The 24,829-nt window shown below is 51.1% G+C and overlaps 1 protein-coding gene across 1 annotated transcript in view; it reads right to left on the bottom strand.

The window, feature by feature from the left end:
• Window positions 1-8,314: 8,314 nt before the first annotated feature.
• The window catches only part of LOC128729145 (segmentation protein paired-like), a 38,413-nt gene continuing 21,898 nt past the window's right edge, over window positions 8,315-24,829 (bottom strand). Inside the window, exons 4-7 of the mRNA XM_053822801.1 lie at window positions 20,791-20,931; window positions 9,779-10,069; window positions 9,512-9,696; window positions 8,315-9,247 (exon numbers count right to left, since the gene is read on the bottom strand). Of these exons, the coding sequence (XP_053678776.1) occupies window positions 8,315-9,247; window positions 9,512-9,696; window positions 9,779-10,069; window positions 20,791-20,931 (1,550 nt within the window). The remainder of the gene's footprint in view (window positions 9,248-9,511; window positions 9,697-9,778; window positions 10,070-20,790; window positions 20,932-24,829) is intronic.

Genomic DNA, 24,829 nt, shown 5'->3' on the forward strand with positions numbered 1-24,829 from the left:
TGTTTTCTGCCATAAATTACCAGGTCCCCTTTCGACGTCGCTCGTCCTCGCGCGGCTTGAGCAGGTTGGAAAATGCCGTCGGAACGTTTTTGGTGGCGCGACCCATTAGAGCGTCCCGGGTCTACCTGGCCCGATCACCTTAATAGATTCCGCGGCGAGAAGCTAGAAGCCACCGGCCACCGATGCCCTTGCGATCGTGAAGGCTTGGCCACTTTGCCGCTTTCTTCGGGACTCCGCGCACGTGATGTTGTTCCCGGGGCATAAGCATAAGCATAAAATCGCTGCTCTGATTGAGAGATTTATCCACCCCGCTCCGGTGTCGCTGGCCCAAAAACGGAACCGAGCCCCGATCCGGCGGATTTTACAGCACCACACTAAAAGGAAACCGCGATCGCATTCCCTCCGCTCGGAGTCCCCTTTTTTCGGGACGCTATTTAATTCAAAATTTATTAACAAATTAGGTGCCCTCGGACGGGGCACCGCCACCTTCTCTTCTTTCCTCCCCACTAAGCCTCATGCGTCTTATCGGTCGCTCTAACAACATAATCGAGCTGGTTCGTTTTTATCACCCCGTAAGATGTCTTTTTGGGTGTTTGTTTTTTCTCGATCTCTCTCTCGCTCTCTCTCTTCCCGCTTCTCCCCCATTGCCATGCCGCTATTTGGGTTATGCTGGCTTTCGGGAAGCCGCCATCCGATCGGCATCGCAGGCTATCGCATTCCAAAACGATCGCGAACGATCGATAATGCACCCATCCCCGGCACGCCCGTGCCACTTCGCGGGTGCTCCCGAAGCGCACGATGGAGACATTACCAGCAGCCTGGGCCAGAAACGGGTGGACCGGGTGGGAGGTGAAATTTAAATAAATTAGAATAATCGACCGGGCAGATATCGACCGGTCGCGAGGGTTCGTCGCTTGCCGCGATCGCCATTTTACGACGCGTTCTGCACCGCTAATAACCGCACCGTGTCGATGGCCGCCCGTTTGTTTCTGCTCGTTCGCATATCGCTCGCATTCTCGGGAGGATGCGTGTTTGGTTGAAATTCTACATTCATGTATTTTTACGATCCGCTCGAGCTGATAAGCCCGATCTCAGGCTCGGATGCAGCGACGCGGAAGCCGCACCGGGTGGGGAGGAATTGATTTTAATTTTTAGTACGACCAAATGCGATCCTTTTATGGGCTGGAAAAGTGGAGCTTATGGGGCAGTAAAAATGTGAAATGCGAAACGATGGTCACAAACTGTCCAAATCACCCAGCACGGGATGGTCTCGCGAGCGGGGTTTAAATGGGCGAATCAAACGCCGAGTTGAAATGAAATAAAGGAAGCAACAAAAAAAAACACGCGAGAAGTCACTTTACGGAGCTCGGGTTGAGGCATCACTCATGCCACGGACGGTCGACCCCGGGTCGAATCGATTTCCTCTCGATCGGGAGTAGCGCTGCTTAGCTGCTTGCAATTACACGTGCCTTCGTCGGTGGGTCCGTCGATTCCACCTTTCGCCGATTCGACGCACCCTTTTGCCGCGGGTGCACGTAAATTGAATTCTTTCTCCCCAATTTTCAACCCACCATCAAAACCACACCGTTCGTGAGAAATTCGTTCGATCGGACACCCACCGAAGCCGCGAAGCCGAACGTGGTTTGTCCGCGTTTTTATATTTTATTGCTCGTTTTTTTTCTTTCTCACTGTACCGGCCAGAATCTCCCAACGCTCGGCTAGCTAATCCGAGCCGGGGCGTGCTAATTAAAATTGAAAGAACGGCACGAAATTGATTTGCACACGATTGTGGTGCTTGGGTGGAGCTTGATTTCACGCCCAACCAGCCACCCCATCGGTCACAGCTCTCCTGCAGCGGGTGTCGCGAGTGTCACTGATGCCACCCGGTTTGTGGAAGCACGAGACGATCCACGAACCCTTTCGGGCTAGATGGCAGGGCGTAAAAAACGGCCCATTTCGTCCGGTGCCGTCCGGTGCTGGCATGCGGGCCCTTATGGGTTCGCCCGGTTGATGGGTCGATCAATATTAATTAGCCGCTAGTTCAACCGGCTGTCTTGAGCGGCGCATTATCACCCGCTGCTAAACGGTGCGACGAATGGCGCAATTTTTCAGCCCTAATCAAGCGTGATTCTGTTGAACGATAAGCTGGCTCGAGATGGCCCCCACTCCCGTGGGGCTGGTGATTGATTCGGGATGAAAATTGCATTTATTGCGGTTAACTATTCGTGTGGCTGGAACTATAGCATCGGGTAGGATTTGGGAGCTTCGTTGATTCCTTTCTGGTTTTTTTATTCGAGTTCAACAACGCTAGATGCATGGTGTAACTGTTGTTTTTTGGGAAGGAAATCGACCGATGTGTTTGTGTAGGAGAAAGCCTCACCAAATGTAAGAAAAACCTGTCACAAATGACACCCATTTCGAAGGGATGCTGGGTGTTGACACAATATCGTTAACCGGTGTGCATTGGTTGGAGAAATCGATGAGAAATTTGTCTAACGAGTGCATTATGCAACTCTGCGCTTGTCCTTTGGTTGTAATTTTTTTTACTTTTTGATGATGTTGTATTTATTTTGCTGTGGAAAACAGCCTTATTTAGGCTCATTCCTTTTTGAATAAATTTACACAACGTACATATCTTTTTAAATGAGCATCCCAAAGATGACGAATTAATGCTCTTTGCAATCAAGTTAAGTATATAAAACCAACAAAATAAACAAATCATCACAAAAATCAGCAATCTCCGAATATCTAATCTAATCATACACTTGCACTCAAGCACGCTTTATTATGCTCAACAGTAGAAGAAAGCTCGCGAATCAACGTTGGCAAGAACAAGTTGCACAAATTGGCCACTCGACGGGGTTGCGAACACATAAAGAAGCACCACTCGATTCGCGATTGCTTTCTAGACCTCGATTGTAAAATTACCCTTCAACAGGCTCGTTCAGCATTGTCTTAACCGGCTGTTCGCCGAATCTAGCCACCAATTGCACGAGCCACAAGTTCCCGCTATGATTACCCGAATGAGGCAATCGAGGACGAACCCGCCACGGGGTGGTTATTTTCGATGGAATAATGAACCCTCGCGAGTTCTCCGCCCCAAAACGGGTGTCCGATTTCGATGCCTTTCGACGGGCGTTGTCGAGTTGATCGATTTCGGCTTACCGGCTTGCGCGTCCTCGAAGGCCATCGACCGAAGTCGTTCGATCGATTGGGCGGCCACCGCCAACAAAATGAACCGATAATCGCCCACTTCGGCCCATCGAGGTGTCAGCTTTATTGGGCAGCAGCGAACGGTGCGCGAACTGTGCCGCAACTGAACCGATTTAGCACCATCACTTACCCACCGGCCACTCATTTGTTTGTTTTTATTTTAGCGGCACTAAAACGGGCTGCCGAAAATTGTTTGCTCAACAGCAAGTTCCACACGCTCCCGGCCAGGGAGGGCCTTTTTCGGTAGGCTTAACAGAAGTCCACTCCGAGGGCGTTGTTTGTCGTCCAAATTAGGCCCGGCAGCGTCACCTGAGCCGCTTGCATTTTGCGCCACTTTGCCACTAAATAACACCGGGGAGAGCTACGAATGAAAGCAACAAAAAAAACCACCCCGAGTGCGCTACAGGCGTAATCCTAATTTAATTACGAGAAGGTGGAAAAATACATCGTAAATTATCCGGTTTCACATCCCGCGAGCTCCTGCCTCGGCGCATTCCGTCACGCGTTTTGTTATCCTTCGAGCCGTTTTTTTTGTTGTTGTAGCTGCAGTCAACCATTTCGGAACCACTCAGGTCCGCTTGCTTCCTTCTCGGCCTTCCCAGCCCGAGGAGCCAGGATAGATGCGCGCACATTAATTTTGCATTCTCTACATGAGCTCACAAAGGCATTATGGGTTTGTTCGCGCCTTAAGCGCGCAGTTTCGGACGGTTGCAATGTCCCGTCCGTCGCCTGGACGGCATGCTCGAGCATGCGAGGGAAACAATCGAAAGTGAAGCCAAATTTACAACCGAGCAAACCCGCTGGCAAACTTCCGACCAGCGGCTCGGCCAGCGAAAGTCTGGCCCCGTGGGCCCGGCTTGGTGCTGTCAGATTTTGGCCTAATTTATGGTTATTTTATTCTTTTCTGGGGCGATTTTCGGGTGCCTCTCATACATACGTCCTGGTGTGTGCGTCTCGGTCGCGCCTCGAGCCCCCGATGGCGCGATGGCTCAAATTGTATTTATGGCATATTTTGTTATCAGGCTCGTTGCCCGATCCGGTCTGGCTGGTCGGCAGGTTGCATGGAAGCATCCGAATGGGTTAAATTTGTGAGCGCGAGCGAGCATGAGCCGGTTGACGGTTCGCTATCGAAGCGATATTGGATTCGGCCGGTTGTTTTTTTTTGTCTTCTCGCCATCAGCTCTCGTTTGCTTAGCTTCAAGCAGTTCGCTGTCTAATGCTTGCCTAAATGATCGACCAAGCAGCGCACGGCGTCGATCAAGGATGGGCTTGTAGAAAACATGGGACAAAAAAATGAGCTAAAGAACCGACCGATGACATTATGATCACGGGCCGAATGATTATGACGATGTTTATGTGTGACCGCAGCGATTCGAGCCTTCGAAGCGACTCACCTGTCGGTTTTTCTGGCAGCTTTCGATCGAGTTTACGAAGACCTTGTTCGAGGGGTTGCTGCCTGTTTTTTTATCTGTTCCCGCTTCGTTCATCAACTCATCACATGCGGAGCATTTACAAGGAATAAAGGAACAGTAAACGTTTCGAACCGCACAGCTGAATGTAGAGGGATATTGATTTTTAATAACGCGTCAGCAAAACTGCCACCAAGACAGCAGCTGAACCGAGACACATGGGAGTACATTTTTTCGCGGACAAACGCTGGGCGAATAAAATATTGTTTCGCTTTCTTTATAGCTCGATACTCAGCTGCTCCTTGTCCAGCGGCTTATCGGTTTAGATCGAGTCCTCCGTCCCTTCGGCTGGCTATTGCGGGAGCCAAGATTCTCGAGCACGATCTCTAAGCGGAATGGCCTCCGGCAATCGTGAGCATTAGCATAATCTGCACGAGTTTAGCTCGCGGCATACGAGAGGGCTGTTCGATTGATCGGAAGGCTCGATTTTGGCTCGAGCGCGGGTTAGTTTGCTCGAACGGGAATGTTCTGCCTCGAGCGACGATGTAATCGTAAAGTGTAATGGTTGAACGATCGAGACGATCATCATTAGGGTTCATTACTTTTTGAACGGAGGCTTAGATAGGACGTGGTCGTGGTGTTTTACCAGGCTTTTTGTTCCTTATTACCTTAGAAACAGGTGCGTCCATATTGATAGAGGAAACATTATTTGAGATAGGTTTTACATGTTTTAAAGATAATCTTCAATAAAATTTAAATCATAGCTCCTTCTTATTTTTAGACCATAATAATGCTCAACAGAAATTTTATGTTTCTTAGTATATTTAAGCAAAAAATTAATTGAAGAAAAATACGTTTTTTACTGACGTAATATAAATTTCTTTTCCAAATATTCCCATCACGATCAACGGTGGATTGGAACATTTTAATTACTACTCGCTAATCCAATTAATAAAATCGAAATCTTTATTCCAAATCTGCGCCCATTGACACCAGCAAAGCCTAGAAGGCGCCGACCGCCCGTTTGATCCATTAATTAATGGCACCATTTCTCAGACTTTGCTCCTTGAACGGTCGACCAGGGTTTTGTTTCGGTGTGGAAATAATTTTCGCAGCTTTCAATTTTCCAAAAGGCTCGGCGGATGTCACATTTTTCTTTATGTCCCCCTTACTTTGTCTTCTCCTTTCTGTTGACCGGGACTGTGTACCGAAGATCAAAAGGGATTTTGATTTGATGATTTTTTCACACTTTTGTGCACGGTCACTTAGCACTTCCTGTCGCTCCTCGAGACCTGCAGACCAGCGTTAGCGTCCGCTACCGTGTGTGCGAGCAGCGAAACAAACACAAAATAAAAAAAGCAACAGAACAAAAACGAAGAAGAACAGAGCAGTCGCCGAAAAAGCAACGATCTCGTTCGGGAGCAATTTCCTCGGATTTAGTCCGGCGTTTGTCACCTCGTTTCGGACACCGTCTAATTGATGTCATAAATTGGCTGAAATTACGAGCACTTAACCACAGCGGGGTGAGGATAAATGCCCACCGAAAAAAAAAACACTTCCACACACGCACGCAATAATCATCTATTAACAACCCCAAGCCGGCTCTGGAGGGTTTGCAAAAAAATAATTCGAAAAAAGCTGACGACTTCATGAGTGCGGGCAATAAAATGTGCTTCGTCAGGGGATCGGATTTTATTTTTATCCCAGCCGTGGTTGAAGATTCCATAAGGCCATTTTCCGATACGGCACCGAGCTGTAAGTGCTTCTTTTGTCCACCCGGCGAGGTGTTGATAGGTGACATGATCGTTAGTTCGCCTTTCGGCGATGCTGGAAGCGGTGAAAATTGTCCGCCCGAACGCCCGAAGTGAAATGCAACTAAAAGAAACGAAAAACGAGCCCCCGATCAGCCGCAATCGATTCCCCAGAGCCCGGTAATGCAATCATGCGAATATTATGCAAATTTTCGAACGAAAGCGCACCAAAATTCCGCACCGAGAAGGCTTTGGTGCTGCTTGGGAGCCCCGCTTGTGCTGGCTGCCGGATTTTTGCACAGCTCACAGGAACACATTTGATACGTTCGACAGCCAAAAAACGGTGGCCCATTTAAGTAGGCTCGGCCCCGTTTTCATTTCAGTTTGTTGCAAATTTTTGCCACCGGTCAAACTAGTTCCCTGCGTGTCCCGTTCCTTCTCGAGCCGGCCCAAATTTGAGCTCATTTGTTACGGCGTTTTATTGTACGGTTGATCGTTGCGATTACCATCGGTGTGATGACCAGCGGCGATTCGGCGATGTTCTGAGCACGTCTAACCAGCGCTTTTCAACCGATTTTGACCTAATATATTCCTCGGAAAGCAACCTTCCGAAATTATTTTTTCTGCCCAAATAAAGCCACATTATAATCTCTCCCGTTATGTTCCACAATCTGTTCGATCTGTCATCATTACTTCATAAATCTAGTAGCCATTGGTTTTCATAGTTTTCGATACAGTTTTCCAATGTATTTCATTCAAAATAAATTGCCGTTCCTGGGAACACATTTGCTAGCGTTTAGTTTAAACTATAGTCATAAATTAGCACGTGCCTTAAAATCGCTATCATTGCTCGCTGCAATTCTGCTTCTGCATCGCGATCCTACACCTAAAACACGTGGCCCTCGGAAGCGCCCACGTGTGCACTGGGGATTGGAATTACATTTACACAAGGACTGCACTGGTGCAGGGAGAGCTAGAATTGATTTATATGCCGTAGTTGACGGCTTGCGCCATCTGCAAATCTACTTAAATTCACCCACACACTATTTCACTCTCGAATCACATGTACAACAGGTAGCTTATCTTTCGTGTCGTGCATGCACTTGCCTAGCCTTAAAACGCGCGTGTGTATGTGTGTATGAACGTGTGCTAAAGCTCTCCTGGCGCCTTTTGTCGGGATAATTTACAAGTCTCTCGCGCTGCTTGTTGGTGCTTTCACGTTTCCTACTTGTTTTTCCACTAGTTAGCATTATCGAATATCGAGCTGGTTCGAGTGAATCGAATCGTAATACGTGCAAAAGTGAGAAAGGAATTGCCTTAGCCTATCTGATAATTCCGCTAGCCGCCCGAGCTCGGGTTCTGTTCACTGTGCTCCCCATTTTTTTTCTGCCACGCGATCGTAAACCCTCCCGAAAAGGGTGGCGCACCCTCTCCCGCTTACGCAACAAGCGTGCGTGGATTTAATGCAACAACACCCCCATCGGAGGGACACGCGGGGAGAGAAATTGATTATCGTCTTACGCTTTGTGTCGCACTGTCATTCGCCATTCGTCAGGTCAAACCCATCGGATCCATCGATTAATTTGCATTCGCGCAAGCGAGACGACGACCGGTGGCCGATGGCGCGTTAATGGCTGCCGCAGGCGACCACCTCGCACCCTTACCACAAGGGTGGCTCGGGTTTCGACCGCACGTACGCACGTGTTGGTGCGCTCTCTTTCACTCGCCGGAATTACGCGCCCCCGGGGGTGTTTACGTGGGGCTTCCTGAAGGCCGCCCGGATCCCTCGTTTAGCGCCATTTTCCTTGCGCATACAGCCACACCCCGGGGCGAAAGGGAGGCTGCCTTGGGTGGTTGGCGAAATGGCCGCCTGTTGGGTGGTAGTTGGGTGCGCGCGTGTGTGTGTGTGTGTGTGTATGTGCCATCATGGCCGCCTCGCTACTAAGCCGCTCGTTCGTGTTTCGTCAGTTGTAGCGGACTTGTAGGGCCGTTGGGTGAGCTGGAACGAAGACGCCGTCGTCGGCGACCGTTTCCGTTAGGAGGGCGACTAAGGGCCGCCTCCGAAGGCTCGTCCCCAGAGTCATCCTCGTGTACGTTGATCTCCTCGTCGGAATCGTCACTGGGCACAGGACTGGCCGAATCCGGGTTCGAAGACCCAGTGGTGGCGGCGTAGGAGCGTGAAAGCCCAGCGAAAAGGGCGGCCGCCGAGGAGGGCACAAGCGACCGGAAGGCGCTATGCTCACCGCCCATTAATAATGGAGTTGATGCTGTGACTAATGATGCCGCTTGGGCCGCCGCCACCGCCGCCGCCGCCTGGGCTCCCAGGGCGGCCGCCGCTGCCGCTTGAGCTGCCGGTGACGTGGACGGATTGGGGTGCAGATGGCCCGGATGCGCATGCGGATGCGGGTGATGGTGGTGGTGGGAGTGGTGCGGCAGGGTGCCGGAGGATGCCCCCGGTGGGGGAGCCGCCGGTTGGTGAAAGTGGTGCGCATGTAACGCCGGATGGTGCAGATGCTGGTGATGGTGCAGATGGTGGTGGTGCGCCGCTGACGCGTGATGGTGGGGAAGATGGGGGTGACCAGAGGGGAGAGGAGGGCCGACCGGTGGGGCCACCCCCGGGGGGGAACCCGCGGAGGAAGGCGGCTGGGAAGGGCCCAGGGCCAGGGACGCCGGCGGCTGCGATCCGGTTGGCGGCGGCGGCTGCGGCTGCTGCAGCGGCGGCGGCGGCGGGGAGCCAGGGGTGAAAGCGGAACTTGCCGTTCCCGCCGCCCCCGCTACCGCCGCCGCTGCCCGCGTGCTCGGCGAGCTGGACCTTTTTAAGAGATTCATTCTTTGATGACGTCGCCATTTCGCCCGTCTGTTGGAAAACCAAACCTAGTAGTTCAAGTTATAAGTATATTAGCTCAAACACTTATAGCTAAGCGCGAAAAATTTCCTCCCCATCCCGCTCGCGGAAAAACCCTACCCCCTCCCCCCGCCCAAACGCTGGGGTGGGCTTACTGTTTTGGTCGATTTGAGGTTAGCATAGGACAAGGTCTTCGTTTTTTTCTTCTTTTTCTTCTTCTTTTTCGATGGGGGCCAACTCGCCCGCCCGGGACGTTCGAAGGAAATTTTTCCACCCCATCGCACGATAGTTACCTGGACGCGGGCTTCGCTGAGGGCGGTACGGGACGCGAGCCGTTCGCGCGTGCTAACGCAGGGATAATGCGACTTGTCGAACTCCTTCTCGAGCTCCTCGAGCTGTTCCGGGCTGAAGGTGGTCCGGTTGCGTCTAAACTTTGGTTGATCGCCATCCAAGCTGTTCGAGTCCTCACCCTCAATGTCTGGTTGAAGATTGGGGATGGAAAGTGTAAGCGTTGCCTTAAGGACGTTATTGTCAGGTGTTGTTGGTGTTATTCTACCTACCTATCAGCCGATTTCCGTCCGGAGATCCGAGCGTTTCGTGTGATCCTGAACCGGGCGATCCTATCGTGCCAGGAGTAGTACTTCCTCCGGGTTGTGACATGTTAGGTAGACCCTGACCAGGTGACCATAAGTGGGTGGGAGTCGGCCAGGGAAAGCCTCCGTATGGTGGTGGTGGGTATAATCCATATCCAGCCGCCCGAGCAAACTCAGCCGCTGCCCGTTCGGCGGCTCGATTACGCAGGATTCGGTTGATGGAGGACACGGATGGCGCGGTCGCATTTGTACAGACACCTGTGAGTGAGCGAGAGGGAGAGAGAAAGAGAGAGAAACAAAACCACAACGGGTTAGAGATTAGACGCGCTCGTACATTGACGTCTTCATTATGATAGGCTTGTCTCTAATCCCGCGCGAGGACCTTCTCGACGGAAGTCAAAACCACTTGTCAAAGTCCTCTGGGAGACGGTTTTATTTTTTATTTTTTTTTCCCGGGAGCGAACTGTCAGAGCGTGTCCGCGTTTCGATGGAAAACGTCATCTCGCGGTCACGGTTTGCCAGTGCGTTAACATTCCTGGCCTGGCGTTGGTTGGCTGGAATTTTCGGTACATCCTCCAAACGCTCAGGGAACGCGCCTGTCAAGTGGTCGTTGAGATTTCAATTTCAAACCCGCGAGTTACCGAGAAATGGAGCTTAAGAATTTATCTCCCGCCGAGCTGGCCGCGGTCGACGATCGATTTCACAGCCTGCCAGCCGTTTTTTTTTTCGTGCTCTTTTCTTTTCTTCAGCCCCAATTCGGCAACCGTCCTCACGGTGAGGACTTCATCCCGAAGCCAGTGACAGTTCCGTATCATAACGAACGGGATGCGTGCCTGCACCGGCGGTATCCAATTGGTGGTCCCGTTGGACCCGCAGCCTGACGGCGATTATCGAAACGGACAGGCAGGAAAAACGAAATCCGCCCAGCTGTGCACGGCCAGGGTGGTATGACGAGCGCGCCGGTCCCGCTGAAGACAGCTTCCCGGGCTACTGCACCGCGGGAAGCCGTGTCGATGCTTGACTCACCAGGAACCGCCCGGGAGGATCAGCTTAAATGCCCCTTTCGATCAAAAAACCGTCAACAATTTAACCGTGCGTGGCCGCGTTTGCGAGCAAACTTCTGGCGAGAAAGAACTCCGAACGAAGCCGCTCGAAGTGGAAGAAGGGAATGAAAATGCCCGGAATCGGACGATCGCGCGTTCGAGTCGACGACGGCATTCGAGTCGAGTATATCCGAATGTAAACAAGAAATTTTACACACCAAATTAGGGATTCCGGGGGCGTCCGATCGAGCATCTTCGGTGCGAGGTTTCGTAGAAATCTCGTGTCCGCGTGTCGATCGGACGTCGAGAAGCGCGTTTTCGAAATTCGGGCAAAAAAGGGGTCAGATCCGCGCCGTACCTGATGCAACGGGACGATCCTTTTTGTGCGATCGAACGGACAAAGATATAACCCAGAAGCCTGGACAGGCCGATACGCGCCGTCATGAGGTTCGTAACGTGGCACGCTGGCATGAAAGATATTTTTCTAAGTATTATCCGAACCACTGGGCACGTGATTATAATATGACACTTTTAACACATTCTTTTCGGTTTTGCTTTTTGGGTTGCGCATTTTCGCTACGCGAGGGGTTTTATCTTAACGTAGTGAACGTGATAGTTTCGTAACTTAACGAGCCTGACCGACCTTGACTGAAGCAGAGAATTGAGACATTTTTTTAGTTACAAAAACTCCTCGAATCATTACAGTTATTTGCAGCTTTCAACAGTAGAATTGAGTTAATTAGCGAATGAATTTGCACCACATTAAAAGAACTGTATAATTGTGTCTGTGTGTAATACAACAGATTTTTTTTTTAATTTTGCACTAAACAACTCGTTTTGAGACCACTGTAAGGACTCTAGAGGTCTGTTTACCGGCTTCACGAGTGGTGAAATTCGGTAGATCTCCCTATCTCACAGTTTCACTCACGTCAGGCCTACTTGGAGGATCATTACGGCCCTCCAGTCCGGCCGCTCGATGGCACGATGATCGCTTTTATCAGCCCATTTTCATCGTCCAATTAATACCCGGGATCGTGCACGGTACCCGCTAGGCATCCGGGCGTGCCTAGCCGCGGATCGCTTACGCCGCAACCTGGGAGATGATTTGCGATTGTTGCTAAGCATATCTCTACACCGTTTAGCCCGCTGATCCACAACATGCAACCCACCGAAGGTTCCAAGTGTTGCTGCTGTTGCTGCTGCTGAGTCACGGTAGGCCCTTCACGCGCGAGGATCGAACGAAACGAGGCGAAGAGAATAGGTAGCAAGCGCACGCAGCAGCCTCCGACCGATCGGGGTGAGCAATTGACGCCTTCCATGGGTGCCGGCGATGTTCGATGAATTTTCGGGAACACCAACACCCGGGAAACCCGCCATCCTTCAGCCCCCCGGCTGGGGGCATTTCAACCATCAATCATTGCTCGTGCTCGAGCCGCGAGCCAACTCGGCCGGACGCGCCGTAATAATAGTTTATCGCACCGAAGTGGAAGTATTATCATCAAAATATTGTTATTGCTGTGTTATTGATTAAGTTTTCTCCGCTCCTTGGCCTCCCGGCTCCATCGGAGTCGGTTGCACACACACACGCACAGCAAAAGGGCACCCGGTGGGCACGAACCCGTTTTGATTCTACGTCCTTTATGGGATGCTTGACGTTTCGGCTTTTTTTTTACCCCTTTTTTCATGAAGAGAACTCTCCGTTTTTCATTCCATTGTAACCGTTTGAGAACGGGGCCTGCCGAAAAGAGTGGGCCCATTTTTGTTCCTCTCTATTTGAACCTTTTTTTCCCCGCAAGTCGGTACATAATTCGTCCTCGCGATTTGGGCTCGCGCGCGCACGCAGCGCTTACCGGCGTCGGAAATGTGTAATTAATCCATTTCGGGAAGAATCCCATAAAGGCGCTCGGGATGAGGGTTCAAAATCATGAAAATTCTCTCGCGGCGGCGCGATCGAAGGGTTGAATCGTAACTGACAGCTAAACTTCACCGACTTTGCCGATCGGCAGGACAGCGATCGTGTTGGGTGCTTTTTTTTTCATTGTCCGGTGGCTCTTGCCAGCTCCTGCAGGAAGTGGATAATTATGCGTCATGAGCAGGAAAAATAACGCGGTGGCAATGACGACGCGCATTATACGCTGCTTTGTGCGTATGTATGTGCATGAGTTTATCCTCTTTGCCCCCAAAGAATCAAATTAGGATGCATTCATACGGGAGCGTTATTTAAATTGAAACTCTTTCTCCACTCGAATGCAATCGGATTCTGTAAGCAATTTATTGCCACCTTTTCGAGGCGTATTTGGAAACAAACACGCTTCTCTTGCACGCGCAAGTGCACGCTACTCATGTCCAATCGTCGTTATAAAGCCGTACGTTAGAGAGTTTATTCGCTGCACCGTGCTCGGATTATTTACAGCAACACGCTGCAGAAAAAAGTGTGCAAAACGTCCCATCCCGTGCGATGGCCCTCTGGCGGTGAAGTGTTAATCAATTTTCCGGTTGCTCCGTGCCCGGTTCTCAGGTTGGAGCCGATGGCCGGACTTCCTCGGTCGGGCGCCTTTTCTGGGTACCCTTCAACTGGCGTGCTCCATCGAGCCTCTCGAGCCGTAATTAATTCAGTGCTTTATTAGAGATTTTATGGAGCGAGTGGTCGTAAAAATTGAAACTTTTACGATCGGACCGCGATCGATTTTGGCTCGGCGGGCATTCCGATCCTGGACGGACCGGTCGACCGGATTGGCCTTGGCGAAACATCGCAGCTGTTTTGGGATCACTTTGGAGTCTCAGCGTGGTTAGAGCAAGTGGAGCACTAAAGAGAGATGTTTGGGGAACGAATTTGCGGTCGGCTAGATGATCAAAGTGGAACTCTAAAGGTACAGATGGGATTAGGAAACCCACCTTTAACGGCGGCATTTTAACAGAAATTTGTTTAGGAAACTATATTTGAATCCTAAAAAAAAAGTGGAATCGGAACGAGTTTTTAATGCTCTAGCACCGTTTTGGAAGAACAACACGATTTCATAACATTCTTCTAGCTCGTACGCGATCATGTTCCCAAATTTAATCAAATCTCGACCTGCTGCCTGCTCTCAGGGTCCGGTAAACACCGAATATTTTTACGACCCATATAGGCCCGTGCGAAGGCTTTCCCGCCTTTAAGCGGACAGTTGCTTACCGTCGTTCGATTTCTAACACGCGCATTTTTACGACCACTAAATCCCATCATTCGGGCAATGATTCTATGAAATAGTTTCGGGACTGCAGACATGATGTCTTTTTTTATCTTACGATTTCTAAATTCGACCTCTCCAACATTGTTGCTGGCGCTTTTCCTTCGATTTACCCACGAAGCCGTGTGTCGTTCTCATCGTGCGGAAAGTATCGCACAATTGCAATCTCGTTCTCTAGAGGCTTTCGTCTGGCCGCTAGCGTAACCTTCTGGAACCGATCGAAGGCTTCCCGTCGAGGACACGCTGAAGCAATAAATCTTGGTCAGGTTCCAACCGATAGCCATCTCGCTAGGTCCCGCCAAACGACGCTAGACTGGGCTTGTGTTTTTCATTTCGTGCGGATTTTTTTTTGCCTGCTGCACATTTCACTCGAACGTCTCTATCGATCGGTGAAACTCTAAATCGATAAACCGGCCAAACGACCGGTCGGTTCCCGGGGCGGATAATGAGTTTCCTGGACTGGCCCGCTCCTCGGTCCACTAATTAGAGAGCCGATTCGACCTGCCGCCTTTCCTTATGAATATTGTCACCTCACCGGTGACGTGGGAGCGCGTCCTCGACCGTGTGGTTCCGGGATTGATAGGGGCTTGGGTTGAGATTTTAATGACTCGATCACTCGCCAAGAGCTATCGCGCATGAGCCACCATTCGGTGCGGCTCCTTCAGCAGCAGGCAGGCGAGTTAATTTGATGATCAATTTGGGATTGATCGATCGATCGCCGCGAGCTTTCCCGGTTTAGGGACCCGCTTGAGGGTGAAAACAAAATGCAAAATTAGACCGCTAGTTCCCGGCGCGGATCGCAGAATTAATGGCCGCGATAGCGTCGGGTTTTGATGGGGATGGAAATAAGCAAATGAGCCGCCTTAGAAATTGACGCTCGCGTGGAGCTGTTTGATGGGAAAATTTTCAACCCGCCTCTGTCTCGAGCTGGCGGCTTTTTTTGCCCAAATTTGGCATCCGTCACGTTTGTAGTCGCTTTGGAAGTTGGATAACACAGCGCCCTCGACATGCACTCCTTCTGAGCATGCACTCCGGCAAGCACGCGGACCCAAAGGGCAGTTTCCACTGAACAAAGAGCTTCAGCCCCCGTCGTGGCTTTGATTTACGCACGTACACCTAGCGCTATCTCAATTACAGCCGCGCACATCGGCCTACGCGCACTCCGGGGGCACCATTTGTGATTTTCTTTAATTGATATTGCCTGTCGCCTGGCGCTCATTAATGTCGGAGTGTCATTGCCGGTCCGATGGCGGTTGAATTTGAAATTTAAATCCGCTACCCCCACTCGCACGATGCAATGGCGGTTTGCGGTGGCCATATTTTTAAAACACCATATGTCGGTCTGATGGAACCACTTCGAGCCACCGGTTTCGGTAGCCGGTTCGAGCCTGCCACCTTTCACAGCCGGGCGCCGAGTGTCGACGGGTCTCGACTGGTGCCCCCGGTGGTGGTTTTGAATTCACATAGATAATCTTTGTATTTTTTGCCCTTCCCGGAACCCTCACAGCAAGTTGTCGATTAAATCATGCGCAATTACGTCCAGCGGCTCCGTTACGGAGAGTGCTGTTTTTCACCTTTGGAAGGTGCTCGACATTAGAGTTAATTCATTAGAAAAGATACAGGGAAAAAAGTCCCTAACACCCAGCCGAAGGTTGGAAAAATCGATCAAAGTGCTTAAACCAATTCATGCCTCGCGTAATTGGAGCTCGGTCTCAAATTGGGCCGCCCCACGTGGCCATCGGGCGACTAGACTAGACTGCGCAGGCCCCCGTTGGGCCGCACGGGTTTACGGGTAATGAAATTAAAACCCCACAGGACCAGCGGGTGCCCTTTGTCGGTAGGCACACTTCCGAGTGGGCTCTCTGGGATTTCTTTTTTTCAATTACACCCAAGCAACGCCAAAGAACCGCAAAGACAGCAGGCGAACAGCATTTCAATTACCACATTTTCCACCCATGGTGGGCAATGAACAAAATGGCGCGTTGAGTAATGATCCTTTCCCGGTCGGGGCACGGGTTCAAAGGGTCAGTTCGGCGGTTTGGTTGCTTTACAGGACGCAGCTTTAAAGGCAGACCCGCTGTCGATCTTGTGACGATGATTGATATGGACTCGTTGAACGCAAACGAATGCGGTTTGCGTTCGATCTGGTGGAAACGAACGGGTTTTAACCGATTTCTTTCACACCTCTGGCCACGAGAAATGACACCGTTGGAGTTGAAAGGTTTTCCTCAACCACCCAAACAGGCGCTCATGGGTTTAAAAGCCAGTTCCCCGAAAAAGGTTGCCGCTTCCCGAGCATTCAGAGCGATGTAACAAATCACGCAGCGTGCAAATGAGCGTGCTTTTGGAGTTTGGTGTTTTTTGGCAGCGCAATAAAGAAGAGCAAAAGCGAGCTCATCACTCATACCGACGCGTCATAATTTATCCAGCTCCATCGCGTACAAAAGCCGCCGCGGCAGCGGGAGCCCAAATTAAGTCCCATCATGTGCCAACCGTGCGCCTAAGGAGTTCCGGTCGACCATAAATCACACCGATTTGCGATATATTGATGGATCGGCAACTGTAGCTACCTATGCCCACCGGCGGTGAATTGCTCCGATCTGATTGATCCACCGTTTCATCCCGACAAAGCATGGAAAGCCCGGAAAGCACCGTGCTGGTGGCAATTTCCCCATAATCGATGCTCGATAAACGGCCGCCGCGTAAAAACCACTCGAGGGGCTTGAAATGAAGCAGCGGAAGGTACAAATACGAAAAAAAAACAAAATCGGTACGCCTAAATCCACCCCACCCTGGGAACGAAGATGGTGTTTTGCGAATTTATGTCTCGCGCGCTGTCGCCCCCAGCGAGTCGACGGTGGCAACTTCGAGCGATGGCTGACGCGAGATTAGGGCGTGCAACGTTCGGAAAAAATCCCTTATATGTTCGTGGGATTGCGATGAAGATTTTTCCCATCAACCTGCGGGAAGGAACCGCCATGGCTCGTACGTGAGTGTGTGTTGCGCTAATACATGTAAAGTTGTGACAAATGTGAGAATTAAATCTCATTATAATAAACGGCCCGTCGGCGCTGGCAGCAAATGTGGCGTGCGTGGATGGCGGCGTCAACGTGACGTGCCGTGTAGGTAAACCACGGTGGATCGTAGGACGTAGATGTGGCTGGCAGATTAACGAAGCACCAGGGCTAATCTCGTAGGGATGGCGTGAGCTTCAACACGGTGTGGAGATTGATGCGGTGGACGTGAACTCGTTTCCATGGTGAAACACGGTTTATTTCAGCCCTAGTCCTAAGATTTTCCACAACCGAGCCCTTCGATAATTCAATGTCCCGGCAATGTCCGTCTCATCGGGCTTGTGTCTATGCGCCACTAGCCTGACCGATGACCGATGAAGCTAAAGCATCGAAGAGGTGTTTAATTTTCCTCCCACCGATCGGTTGGTTTTCGCCGCCATTTGCAGATTCTCGGCAAATGTTCGGTCACGATATCGAGGCTCCGTTTCCGATCGCCACGCATGTGATTTGTCGCATGTTTCCACGGCGTGAGAGGGGCTTAAGATAGCGCGAACGACATGTTCTGCCAGCCCATTTAGAAACGAGTTGGCACGACTTCGGCTGCTCCACTCAACGCGTTTCGTTCCGTGTGCTGTAAATTGACATTTCCAGTTTTGTGGCGAACCTGCGCTGAGTGGCGCTTCGATGGAGCCTGGGGAATGAGTATTGGGTGAGCTGAAGCTAATCGATAAGCTGTCGAGTTTGGCGTAGAGAAAAGACGTTCAACTCAGTTGACTAGCCAGGTCGGATAGCAAGTTGCAGCTGATTGGTCAGACCGATAGTTTTAACTGTTTATTTGACAAAAAAAGAGATATGCGATAAGAACGCGTACAGTTTGAACAGCCTAGTATGTTAGACGCTCAATCACACGTCAGTTATTCTTCAACTTTTATCGAAATTCATTTAAGGCAGGGTTTTTCAAATTTATCTCATTATTTTTCAAAGTTTTATGTATTATTTGACAGTATTATATATAACCTTCGTTGCTTCAATAGAAGATTTAAAAAAAATGTAAAATTATCTTCACCACACCTCGATTGATACGTATATAAATGTTCATAGTAGGGCTAAATCTCTTACCCAATGGAGCGCCCATACCTCCGTCAAAATCAGAAGCCGAAAGGCCCGTGCGCCCTTCAGTTCCTAATTACAAACCACGGTACTTCAACGTACCGGGAAGGCATTCGTTTACTCAACACCGTGGCGCTGAAACCACCTCCAAAAGCGTGTCTTCATGAAAGCCAAGAAAAAAACGACACCAGTCCTAACTCTACCTACCGTTTTGCGTGCGTTACGTTTACGGTTGGTTAGGAAGTTTGAAGTAGCCCGAATTGACGTGGACCTCTCAGGCGAGTCGTGCCAAGACACCCATCCGTTTCGTGTACCTCCAACGGCAGCATATTTTCGGAAGGCAAACAATAATCGATCAGCGGACGCGATGGAAATGATGATCGGTTTCAAGATCGTCTGTTTTCGACGATACGTCGATGGGGAGGAGGAAATTTCGGGTTGTCTGGTAGGGTGGGAGGGTGTGAAAATATTCGTAATTATTTTGCCCGTCTGTGCGGGGGTTCTCAACTCTTTTGCTGGATCCTGTCATATCCCCCTAGCCTCGAATGGAAGGAGTATATTAAAGCAAACACTCACGCAAGCAATTGTAATAGCAATCGCGTAATGCGAGCCACCAAACCGAGACTCGGTCCGTCCGGTGGAATGGTGCTGAATTGTTTCCCTTCGCCTACGGTGCTTGTTGTTTTAGCAGCCAAAAGGGAAGTCAGCCTCGATCGAGCCTCATCGAGCACTCGAGCATCACGCCGCAGGAATGGCCCATCGATCGCTACTTGCCCGCGACCCGGACCGGAGAGGATCCACTCGACTCGACTGCGATCGGGTCAATTGCGCGCCCCTTAAGGAGGTGTTGATTTAACTACGAGCCTCCTGCGAGCAGCATCACTAAACTGGACCCCTTCAAGCCCACAAAATAGATCACTCACGCTGCGTTTCGACGCAACGCGCAGGTGAGTGCGCGTCTTTTCTCGATGGGTGTTAAAAACCACACACACACACGCATACACGTGTCACGGGCGAGTTGGGTCGAGGTGAGGGAATAAATTAATGTCCCACCGACGGCGCCATTCCCGGGGCCGATGCTGGACATGGTTCCGCCGGATAAGATTGCCCCTTTTTCGAGCTCCAGTCGCGGTTAATCAACCGCGATCATCCCTGTTTTGGTCACCTTCAACCCCTTCTCGTGTGCCGTTCCATGTTCGTTTGTTTCGTGTCTTTTTTATTTTCGTTTTTTTTTTATTTACTACCCCCATCCTGGACAACACTTCCACGAGGGGCGAGCGTGCGAATAAAATTTATGATTCACACCGTAATCAGTCCGATCCATGCATCATCAGCGTCCACATCGGCCCACGGTCGCATTAATTCAACTGCCTAACCGACCACCACATTGTGCGCTATGGAACTGACGTATAATTCATCGCTTCGTGCGTGTGTTTTGCGCGACGATTGTGTCTGATTGCGGCTAGACGACGGCAGGTGCACATTAGTTTAGAGTGTGCTTTTTGTGTGTAAAGAACCACCCGATGCATTGCTTCCCTAGCCAGGAAGGCGAACGCCTTCGGGTGGTTCTTTACCATATAAAAATGCACGCGTCCGTGAAGTGCAACATCGCGAAAGCTCATGTTCATTGCGCGATAGTTAATCATCACTCACTCCAATTTCCCGCAGGGGATGTTTTTGCGTAGTGCATGCTTTTTTTTCGATATCGGGATGGGCGGGTTCTCTTATTGATCCACACCTCACGGTGCAGGAAAACAAATTGCCCGCACGTAGAAAGCGCGCATCAACAGGTATTGGAGCACCCGGTGGCCTACCCTGGCGAGTAATTACCCTGACCGCACCTGAGCCCAAGAAAAGAGGGCCTGACCTGTGCGGGTTTATCTCTGGTCGGCCATCGCGCACGCGGGAGGCCAACTAATCGCACCGCCGCGGTAAACGGAAAAAGGACCAGAATCGGGGCGGTGAGCTTGGGCGAATGTGTTAAATCAAACCCGTACCCATTCAATAAATCAATCGTTTATCATTTCACCCCGATCGGGGTTGAGCTTGGAGTTCCCGTGGTGGAGCGGGAGTGCGTTTGTTGCGAATCCAACCCAGAGCCGCCTGATTGTAATCGGGCTTCCTGGGCCGTTGTAATGCGCGAGAAGACTGCAATTCCGACCAGTCTGGAGGCAAACGAAAAAAGAGAGAAAAAATCGAACCACTTGAAACGCTTCCGAACGCATCATTAACCGTCTACTGGGCTCTGGCGTCCGGAGGATCTCGTTGCGCTTGTGGCCGATTTGCATATCATGCCGGGCCCTTCATCGTCCTTCCCAGGACGGCCAGAAGCGGCCGTTTCTGCGAGACGTCGATGTGGCGAGTCAGTTCGTTCAGTTGATTGAAGCATGATTAAGCCCGCGCGAAGGGGGTTTGCATATTTATTGTCTCATTTTCGACCCTCTCGATTGATTGAGCTCGATTAGCCGGTTTGGATAGTGGATCGGATGCGCCCACTCCGGAAGTCGCGACACAATGTACGAGCTCGCGGTCGCCGCCTGCCCGACCACACGCAAAACATCCGTGAGGACCTGCCCGGGACTTACCTTCCGAGATGAGACGCTCTCGAATTTCCCACGCGAAGATGGTCGGGTTTTCTCGCTTGTACTGCTCGATCTTTGAGACGACGGCTGGCGTGGCCACCTTCGGCTTGGAGCCCCCGATTAGGCCCGGTGGTCGCAGGGTACCTGGAGAGCGGGTGGTTAAAGAAAAAAAAAGCAAAAAAAAAAACGAAGGGTTAAGTTTATGGTTATGATTTAACGAAACGCGGCTTTCGATGGGTTTACGATGCACGTAATTAGCATGTGGAGTACCTCGATGGGGGATAAGTGTATTTGTATGTGTGTGTGTGTTTGGGCGAGAAAAAGAACTCAAGATCGGCCCTTTAGGGCTTTGGGTCCTTCCGGACTCAAGCACACACTTTCGACCTTCGAGGATCACAGCTCAAGTGATCCAGATCAGGCGTGGCGTGTGGGATTTTCCTTTTTCTCTACGTTCGCTTGGATCCAAAACACGCCGAAAAGAAGAAAAAAACCGATGCGATTTTGCCCCGGAAAACCCTCCGGCTAGTACGCACCGGCCCTTTCCAAATCAGCACCCTCGCGGGGCGATGAATTACGACGGCTAAGAGCAATTTCCTTCGCTCGACTGCCGCTCGTAATTAATTACGATCTGCGATTTCAGTGCCCACCGGGCCCTGTTTTCGATGCATCCTGTGCGTCCTTAAAAAAGCGCCCCGTCCACAGCGAAAATGGCAATAAAAATTAAAACCGAGGGCGGTGACGATCGCTTCCGATGACATATAATTTCACCACGCTGCCCCTGCTCGGACCCCATAAAAAGGGCTCGCGGGTGGCCAGATGTGATGATGGGTTTCGCTAAACCGAAGTGTTCCGCTCGCGGGTGGTCAGCGTGTCGAGTGCGACTCTTTATCACCGTCCTGCGATCGCATCCCAGCGCATTGAGGACGAAAAAATTACTACCGAACGCGTCGCGGATGCGAAGGCTCCTTTTGGGTGGGTTTGCCTAGACGCCAGCGGAAAGGTAGTTGTGGTTCGGGCTCAAATATATGCCTTCCGGCTTCCTGTATTTATTCTGAAGCCCACCAGGACCATCGGTTGGTTCGTGGGATCGCACAAAAACAAAAAGACGCACTCGCGAACTCTTCGGCCTGCAACCATAGACGATCAGTCGATCGTCGATCGTTAGATAACGCGCCACTGCCGCCGGGGACGATCGAATCCAGCGCACAGCAGCGACTAGGGACTTTCAGACTCGATCAGGCCTTTTTTCGCGACCGGCCATCCCCACCAACGTGTGTTGTCGCTTCCTTTTTCGCGGTGACTGCACCGGCTGGCATGGTTGCATGGTCGTTCCCATCGGTGCAGAGCATGTGCTTACATATTTATAAGCCGCCTTCCTTCAGCTCGATCGGCTGGATGGGCTCGAGCTCGCATTGCTGTTCGCCTTGGCTGGTGCGGCGTTCTGCAGCTCAGGCCTGATGGTTAATCTAATTAATTGACCGCGTGGCTGCCCGCCGTTGGACTGCCGCCGGAGCATAAACGTGGCATAAAACGATGATTTATAGCATTTTAATGTCTCGGAGGAGTTTGTCAGTGTCGGGTTTGGGGCCGGTTGGTTTCTTGGTTGGTTTTCTACCTCGTCTGCCATTCATTGAGCAACGGGTGCTGCGGCAGTAGATCTAGCCTCCACGGGGAGCATCCGTATTGGGGCGTCGAATTGCGGCCAAAGCAGAAGGAACCAGAAATAAACGATCCCCTGGGATGGGAGGGCGGAATAAATGGGGCATTTTTAATTTTAACACTCGCCCTCTTCCTTCCAAGACCACCGGCATTGCGGTGCGAATCCGGAACGAATCGTGGCACCCGATTTCAGCTCCGAAACGCACCAGGGCGCAAATCAACGAGCATTCGGGTAAATCGATCGAAAAAAAAAACCGCGAGCTTCCCAGTGCGAGCACGCGCGTTCCGTTTTTAGGCCAGGTGTTAGCCCAGTGGGTGGTGCGCTACCGGGGGGTGTACTGGGCCTTCGTTTATCGCCCTTCCGGGGGGTGGATTTTGTCGATCCAGTTCCGGGCCACCTTGGGGTGGCTGATCGACGGCACCGGAAGTGCCAAAACATCGAATCAAACCGCGCAAAGCAACCCGGGCCGTGCCGAATGCAATCGGATGTCTTTTGAAGTCGACTGCCACCCCGATGGGGGTAAAATGGGAACTACTAAAAGGAACTTTGCCGCCCCGCCGAGGGTGGTCGAGGACTTGCAGAAGCAAAACGACGGCCCGCCGAGGTTGGTGGCAAATAATTGACGCTAGAAAACGACGTAGACGTCAATTGGATGGACGGCTTTGATCGCGGTTTCAGAACGCCTCTGGCACTTCCCAATTCCAGGGCGACCGAAATAACGACGGTGGCGGCAAAACCGTTTGATTGTGGCAACAATCGAACGCCATAATTTTCCCGCTTCCCTAGAAGCGGGTTAATGAAACCCTCACACAGCTTCTATTAATTGCGGAAGAGCTCTGACTCATCCACCTTTGAATTGGGGTGTATTTTTCTCTCTCTCTCTCTCTTTTCCCTTTCGACAAGGCAAAAAGGAAACGTTCCTAGCACGCAAATCGCGTGTCGCGCGCGATGCTCGCAACGGTAGCCAACCGTGGGCATTAATTTCGTCGTCGGAATGCGGTTGAGAGCACACCGAAAAAAAAACCCCAGAGCACGCCATTTAATCGTCGGTTCGTTTGTTTGGTGTACGTTTTTTTGTCTCCTATCCCGGGTTAGGGGGAATTTTCGATCGTTTCCGATTGATCCGGCCCTGAGGCTGGATACCATTTTACCTGACGGCCGGATGTAACGTTGCGGTATTCTATCGCTGGTGAAGGGCCAGTGGTTTAGTTTTCAGTTGTATTCTTCCATTCCTACACAGCATTTCCATCGCTCATCATAATAAGGTAGTCCGGTTTCGATTGTTTTATTAGTATGTTTCATCCCGCATCCCGGGAATGCGCTCAATTACTAGCCACGGGTGCGGTTTGTCAGCCGAAACCGCACATTAGCATCTCGTTGGGATTTTCCACCTGATACAAAATGATAGATGGTCAAGCGGACCACCCGGCCGGTTGGAGTGACGTCCGAATTACATATCGGTTATCACCCAAGTGGTCTATGAATATGCATTAGTCGGCCCGGACCCGGTGTCACCCGCGTTCCGGGTTGATTTACGGTTTCGAATCAATCACCGCTGCCGGTTCAGGGATCGCGATGGATCGCCGGTGGACTGGTGTTGCATTACGACAGCTCTCACCCGCGAGCGGATGATGACCGATCGGCCTATTTGCATACAATGTGCACTGGCCCGAAGCCGAAACAGTCGGTTGGGGGTTGGATTTTTTTTTTTTGTAATGTTATTTAGCATGCTCGTGCTACCAACGAGCAGCCGTTTTGATGGACAGATGCGTTGACAACGCTCATTTGAGCGCTACCGGCTCGCAGGCGGAGGTTGCTAATGAAGATGTCACAGCAAACCGTGGGCTCGATTCCGGTCGATGTCACTGGCAGATATAATAATCGGGCCGGTGCCGGTTTCGTTCGCTTCCGCGCAATTGTCATCCGGAAGATCGCATGCCTAACGAGCCTTCCCTAACCGGCGGTTTGCCAATTAGCCGTGCGATCTCCCGGATCCCGGAACGGTGCCATCTGTTCCGGATCGGCCGCTCTAGTGGGCCCCCGAGCAGGTGATGACAAAAACGACATCTGTGTGTTACGGTCGCTTTCCTGTCTTTTTTCTCTCGCTGGGGTCGAAAATCATTCCACGAACGGCGTGTCGAACGATCCAGGCTGGGTGATAATAACGCAATGTATAATTCAATTAAAATTCTCCTTACATTTTCGTACAAATTGTTTTCCTCCCTGCATCCTGCGTCAGATCGCACCTGATATCCTTGCTCGGGTGAAGAAAAAGCTGCCCCTGCGGAAACGTCATCGAAACGCGTCGCGGAAACCGCAAAACGCCGAAACCCGAAAAGGAGGAAATGTAGCAACAAATGTAACCCCAACGGGGCGGGCGAA

Source organism: Anopheles nili, chromosome 2 (assembly GCF_943737925.1).
Source record: "Anopheles nili chromosome 2, idAnoNiliSN_F5_01, whole genome shotgun sequence".
Classification (NCBI taxonomy): Eukaryota; Metazoa; Arthropoda; class Insecta; order Diptera; family Culicidae; genus Anopheles; species Anopheles nili.